General features: G+C 39.3%; 1 protein-coding gene across 1 annotated transcript in view; it reads right to left on the bottom strand.

The window, feature by feature from the left end:
• LOC126399168 (G-protein coupled receptor family C group 6 member A) overlaps nt 1–1,534 on the bottom strand; it is a 24,568-nt gene extending 23,034 nt beyond the window's left edge. The window contains 1 exon segment of the mRNA XM_050058997.1: nt 1,415–1,534. Within this exon segment, the coding sequence (XP_049914954.1) occupies nt 1,415–1,488 (74 nt within the window). The 5' untranslated portion in view covers nt 1,489–1,534.
• Between the last annotated feature and the right edge of the window lie 5,946 nt (nt 1,535–7,480).

Raw genomic sequence — 7,480 nt, 5'->3', positions numbered from 1 at the left:
GGGGGGGGGGGACTATTTTTGTTGGTCGTACCTACGACCGAATCACAGCCGTGACGATATCACAGTACAACATCACTCCCTCTCATGTGATATTGCTTAAATATATGTGTGTGTGTGTGTGTGTGTGTGTGTGTGTGTGTGTGTGTGTGTGTGTGTGTGTGTGTGTGTGTGTGTGTGCACACACATAGATATGCTGAATAATCTGGCTAAGTATTATAACTACTTTCTACCAAAGGAATGGTGAGGTATCTGTGAACATCACAAACTCCGTTCACCTCCGTTGAATTGTGGTGGTTGGGGTGGAGACAGATATTTCAAACTCTCTGACTGCAGAGATAGATACCACTGGAGGGAAGAGTCAACGTGTGTTTTTCATTTAACCCGACAGTTATCTTTCTGGAAATTTCAAGCTTCTCTTTGTTTAGGTTAAAATGCTATAGCCTAAATAAGCTGATGGCACACTAAAATGTACGTGAATTCCACCAGAGATAAATACTCATAATTTTACCATTCTCATATGGTTCTAAGAAAATTCTGACCAACCATTAATATTGCATTCGGACCGAATGCTATGGTTGGCCGAGCGTCCTGTCTGTCTTCCCCATGTGGAGGCCTCCGACTGACTTAACTGCTCGCGTAAAGCAAAACATATTTCCTCTGCTAGCTGGATGAGTTTGCAAACCCTGTGAAACCTGGAACATGGGCTGAGGTGAAAGGACCTGTTGTTAGTTTTACTCATTAAAGTGGTATTTATTAATAATTCAGTGAGCCTACTTTGTAAAGAGGGCCTCTGATAAAGGCACATTAGGCTATGTGTTATTTATGACGTAGCCTATAGTTTTAATTTATTGAGGAATGACTTCTTTTCGTAAATTGATTGATCAATCAATCAAGTTAAAATTAATAGTAAAAAACTGAGAACAGAAATGTACCCAAGTGCTCTCAAATACAAAAACAGAACAAATTAAGTCAAAAAGAGATCATAGCAATGACAGAAACATGTAGACTGAACCAAGAGGTTATGACACCTCTCTCAAAATACATAGGCTACATGATAAGACTTGTGAAAATATACATCATCAAGTTATGCATGTACACAAATTTGCCCCTTGTGTTTCTTTTTTTGTAATTCATGTAGCATAAACTATATCACTCATATTTTGTTATGTTTTTAAAAATGTATGAGCCACAGTTCACATTGTTGATTTTCTTTATCAAGTGTTAATGAATATGGCTGTATGAAATGGGGGTTTCCAAAAATGATTTCATTCCAAATATCAGCCATTTCTTAAAATTACTGAAAATATTTTTTCTCACAATTACTAATAACAGTACAACCCACATACTTCAAATGCAAGACATACTTCCTGACACATATATAAATAGCATCTAATGTATCTGTTCTCGTACTCACTCTGAGCAGTGGAAGCTTTCAGGTCTAATCCGTTCTTGGAGACCGGTCACTTTTCGATGAGAAGGCAGCATCATACCTATTATAACGTCCCCGGGGGCTTCAGCCCCGCAGATGGGCTCAGCAAAGTCACATCCATCCACACTGCTCAGTATCATCAGGGCCGAGAAAAGGCTGCACAGTATCTGCATCTTGAACGGTGCAGGTGAAGAGGCACATCTAGGATGTGTCTCTCACATGGAATCTGGAAGGCACTAAACACAGAGTGTTCTGCAAACCTGTTTTAAAGTGGAACTGAAAAGAATGTTTTATCTGAGAAATGTTGCCCTGCAGGCACTTCCTTGTGTGCATGCTCAAGGAAGTATCAAATAAAAACTTTAATTAACACAATTGTTGGATAGAATAATGAAGACGATCGATTCTGTGGTTGCTGAAGTAGGGTCAAGACACTTGGGAGTGGGTGTCTCAGTAAATGAGTGATTGGATCAACCAGTCAAAAAATGCTGATTGTTTATTTGCCCCATATTCTGATAAAAGCAATGCCATTCTCATAACTGTTAGCTTTTTGAACTGGTATGCTCTTTGTTTCACGTGACAGCTCTGCAACAACTGTGTTGGTGTTTATGCCTTCACCTTGGCTGGGCTCTCTCTTTTTTTCCAGTGAAGTCTGAGGGTGGAGTGCCTAGCTTCTATTAGAATAATGAATAATTTGTTGCCAGACCTGAATTAACCATGCCAAAAAATCTGGCAGGACAAGAAAACATGTCAGCAGGGCGGCAGGCATAAGATGCTGGAGCCAGTAAACACTGGCAGGCTAAAGACAGCATTCCACAAACTGCTGTGGGACTACTTGCCTTTCTAAACAAATGGATCTTTGACATTCCCCTTCACTAATGTGATTCTGTTCACTGCAGACACACTGTTGACCCACTTTTGAAACAGGTTGTTTTGGGACTTGCATGTCATTCCAGGTTAGTTGAATGCTATTTCTCAACTCTTAATCTATCCATTCATGCAATCTAAGTCAATCTGTTATTCCTGTTCAGAGTCACAGAGGCCGGGAGCTAATACAATTTACCATGTTAGCACCCTGATAAACCAAGTTGACAGTCGACCATTGGTCAGTGTCGAGCCGTCAGTGAGCGTCTGCTGCCCTAGTTTTTGCAGCATGTCCTGCATCGTTGGCTCTAGTTATGGTGTGATAACTGAGTGGGCCTACCAGGCACAGGCCTAGGGGCCCAAGGTGTTAGGGGGCTCCCCTGGCCTTTACTTGAAAAATGTCACTCAAATTAATACGTACAGACCAGGAAGTCACTCGAGAAGACCACAAACAGACACAAAAAGAACACAAAGAGATGCAAAGAGACACAAAATGACCACAAAAATGGGCAAATCAACCACAAACAGACACAAAGCAACCACAAGGTGACATAAAATGACTACAAAGTGTCATAAAAAAGCCAAAAAGATGCATAACAGCTACAAAGAGATGCAAAACCACAAAGTTACCTCAGAGATACAAAATTAGCTTTAAGAGACCCAAACAACTACAAAAAAAAACAACCACAAAGAGACACAAAATAACAACAAAGGCACAAAAAAGACCACAAAGAGATGCAAAGGAACTGCAAAGACACAAAAAAACCCTACAAAATTGGCAAAGCAGCATAGAAGAGACACAAAATGCCTACAAAGAAACACCAAGCTGATACAAAGAGGCACAAAACAACCACAAGAAGACATAAACTGACCACAAAGCGACATAAAAAAAATCAAAAAGATGCATGGCAGCTACACAAAACGACGCAAAACTACAAAGTTGCCTCAAAGAGACACATTAGCTCTAAGAGACAGACAGAAACAACTACAAAAAAACAGGAAACAACCACAAGTAGACATAAAACAACGACAAAAAGATACAAAATGACCTCAAAAAGACACAAACCAACCACAAAGAGATGCAAAAGAACTGCAAAGAGACACTAAACGGGCAAAGCAGCAAAAAAGAGACACTTAAACAACAACAATGTGACACAAAAAGACTACAAAGTGACATAAAATGACCAAAAAGATGTGTAACAGCTGCAAAGAGATGCAAAACCACAACGCTACCGCAAAGAGATCAAGTGCTTGAGAAGAAAACTGAAAGTGATGAAAGCAAATTAATAGAGGGTGTGACATCAAAACAAACTTGTTAGATAAGATTTTTTTGTTACCATTAGGTAACCATTAGTTACCATTTGTCAACATTAGGTTGTGTTGTCAATGTGCTAACTGGCTAACAAGCCCCTTTAATGGTAATGTTTTAATATTATGATACAATGAGTGTGATTACATGAACGCTACCTCAAAGAGAAAAAGTGCTTGAGAAGAAAACCGAAAGTGATGAAAGCAAATGAATAGAGGGCGTGACATCAAAACAAACTTGTTAGATAAGATTTTTTTGTTACCATTAGGTAACCATTAGTTACCATTTGTCAACATTAGGTTGTGTTGTCAATGTGCTAACTGGCCAACAAGCCCCTTTAATGGTAATGTTTTAATGTTATGATACAATGAGTGTGATTACATGAACATAAATAACCTGTTCATGACCAGGTTTTTGGAGTATCCTGCTTATGTGTTTGAGCATGTAAACACCATATTCCATTTGTGAGAAAACTGAATATGCTAGCTGTAGTGCTCTGAAAGAAACCAGGATGTATATGAGGAATATAAATAACCCGGTGTCTGTGCTCATGTAAACACCATATCCCGAATATGATCATAACCAGGATAAGTCTCATAAACTGGTTATTCATGTCCCTGTATATGCACGGAATGATATTTGGTGGCTGTAGCTCAGGAGGTAGAGCAGGTCATCCACTAATCGGAAGATCGGTGGACTCCAAGCAATGAACAGAAAACTGTCTGAAAAAAAGTAAAAAGTAATGGTAGCAGTACACATAGTCTACATCAGACTTTTTCTCCAGTTAGGATCACCTGACCAGCTGACAGTTTGATTGACAGTAGCGCTGGCCTCTCAGGTGGAGTATGGCTGGGACAAGGGCTCCAGCTGGCAGGTCAAATAAAGTTCAACATGGACACCTGACTGCATAATGAAGCTGCAGGAAACTAGATCATTGCTGAGAGACAACAGTGGTCTAAATGTGTTAAATCTACATTTTATTGAGAGCAAAATGTGTTAGTGTTCACTTCAGTTTGTATTCTAGTTTATTTGACTCTATTTATCAGGTTACACATACTACTTGCAATATTTAAATTTATTGAGTGGATGAGTGAAAAAAAAGTGATTTAATGGAACCAGTGGTTGGTATAGGTTCAGTACCTAGGACTGAAACTAGAGTTACAGTGAATAGCTGTGTATTTCAGGAGGTTATTAATGAGCATGAAGAACATTTCTGAAAAACCTTGGACAATGCTGCCCTCTGCTGGCAATTTTACAACCAAACATGTTGGACATGCACAGGACTTCACACAACTCCAGTGATCTGTGTGAAGATAGGTCTAGCTGGTCAGCAAAGACTTTCAGACAGGAAGCTGGCATGCTATCTGGGCCTGGTTGCTTCCCGACTTTCTGACTCTAGCCCCTTTGACACAGAGATTATGCAGTACTGCTGTAAAGAAGATCCTCCATTACTCCAGCTTTGCTTTGTTACACTGCACCAAACAACGCTGGAATCTTGCTTCCACAGTGTGTGATTACAAATAGTATGCCAGCATTAAATGAAAATAAACAAATCTAGATAAGAATTTTAACTATTCATCATATAATTTCAGCAAGGCATTAAAACAAGCTGATATTGTCTTCACAGTGTGGGGAACATCCCCCTTTTTGGAAGAAAGGACTCTTTTTAGCATGGAAAAAGTAGTTTGATGAGAAAATTTTAACTCAAGGTCCACTTACTTTTCCAGAGCTTTCAACTCCTAAAAAAAGACCGTTGTGTTTGAGTGTCCTGCGTCCAACTTTATTATTTCAGACAGATAATTCCGCAAGTCCCTATTCATGGGGCAAAGGAACATAAAATGAAATTCATCTTCAATAACACCAAGATCACAAAAAACATATAAAACATTGCCACTGTATCTGTCCACCTCAGTTACCAGTTGTAAGGTGTCAGTTCTTAACTGAGCACAAAGGGACCTCTGCCCTTTCTAATTACATTTGACGTAAGGGTTCAGTGTAGTAATCCTCTTTGATTTAAACATATGAGCTTTGGCTTATTCCAGATCTTATCCTTCCACCGTTCCTTATGGATCTTCAGTAGTTTATTTATTTATTTACTATATTACACTGCAAATGATTCCTAAAAAATAAAATGTAAATTAGAAAGAGAAAACATTGCAGGGACCTTTATTGACTAAAGGTAATGGTGTGCTCTCTCTCATTTAAAGATCTTTTTGGTCAGCCTTTCCTCTGGCAACTGGACCTGGTGGCTCCAAAACTGAACTTTTTCACTCCCCTGCTTTAGGACATGGGTAGTGATGGCCTCATGGAGCCTCATGAAGCCATATGTAGTGATGGCCTCATGAAGCCTCATGAAGCCTCATAAAGCCTTTTCTGAGCCCACTAGATGGCGCTTTTTGTTCAACAAAAGGTTGAAAGCACACTGAATTGCTATCCTTTGAGGCTCCCTCTTAAAACCAAGAGCACTATCTAGTGGGCTCAGAAAATAAAGAAAATCCTTCATGAGGCTTCATGAGGCCATCACTAATAAAAACCCTTTTGATTCTTTTGATCTGAGGACCCTTACGGACTAAAGGAATATGAGTAACTTACAGCGTAATCGAGGAATGGACATATAATTTTAGGTAGCCAACAACACGGTTTTATACATCCGAAGAACTTCTACTAAAATATATATATAATAATAATGCTTAACTTAACTTATAACTGCTTGGCAACCAACAAAAAGCACCATCTAGGGGACGTCGGTAGCGTAGTGGATAGTGCCAGCGCCCCATGTATAGAGGTGATGCCTCGCTGCAACGGTTGCGAGTTCGACTTCGGCTTGCAACCCTTTGCTGCATGTCGTCCCCCCACTCTCTCTCTCTCTCTCCCCCATTTCTCACACTGTCCTGTCCATTAAAGGCAAAATGCCCAAAAAAAATCTTTTAAAAAAAACAAACAAAAAAAGCGCCATCTAGTGGGCTCAGAAAATAAAGAAAATGTTTCATGAGGCTTTCATGAGTCTTCATCAGGCCATCAATAGACATGGGACCCATCCCACAAGCCCATCCATGGCCCACTTAACAGTATATTTATGCACTCCAAGAAATTAGTCAGGGACATCTTTAAAACCCCATACTCTTGCATTATAAAATAAAACTGATCTTACCCCTAATTCATAAAGTTTTTGAACTGTTGAGAAACCAAAAACAGTTTCATTGTATTTTTCATATACCCTGATGTTTTCTGCTCACTCTGTCAATGCTTTTCCTCCCTCTGCAAAGCTCATATATTCATTAGGGACTAAATGATGGTATTTATATGAACTAGTGTACTTTAAATGACATTGACCCGAACTGAAATATATGGTTGCTCTGCTGCTCACATTGGTTTCCGAAATGTAAAAACTGTTTTTTCACTGGTAATAGCAAGTCTGCATTTACTACACCATAAACTCATAATATGCATCATTTTTTTGTACATGGCATCTCTGTCTCTGCAACCAACACAATATCATCAGCTAACACTGTACTGTATGTTCATATTATCAATCAATGTAATTAGACCAGCCTGCTTCATTTGTTGAGCTAAATCATTTACATAAGGGGTAAATAAAGGGGGAAGAGCACATGTCACTGCTTCACCCCAAATGAGGAAGGAAACCAACCAGTACTAAGCTTATCGTACTATATCTCACTATATAATGACAAAAACTCTGTCTGTCTGTCTGTGTGTCTGTGGGTGTGTCTGTTCCACGTTTTTCTCCTCACAACTTTGGTAGAGGGTCATGGGAGGATGCGAATGAAGCAATATTACATCAATTGGCCAAAGGGGGAGCTATAGCAATCGATTGAAATTGCAAACTTTGAATGGGCATACTATAGCAATCGATTGAAATT

This window comes from Epinephelus moara, chromosome 12, assembly GCF_006386435.1.
Source record: "Epinephelus moara isolate mb chromosome 12, YSFRI_EMoa_1.0, whole genome shotgun sequence".
NCBI lineage: Eukaryota > Metazoa > Chordata > Actinopteri > Perciformes > Serranidae > Epinephelus > Epinephelus moara.
Note: the sequence above shows the minus strand (reverse complement) of the source record. Positions and strands in the feature narration are given on the sequence as shown.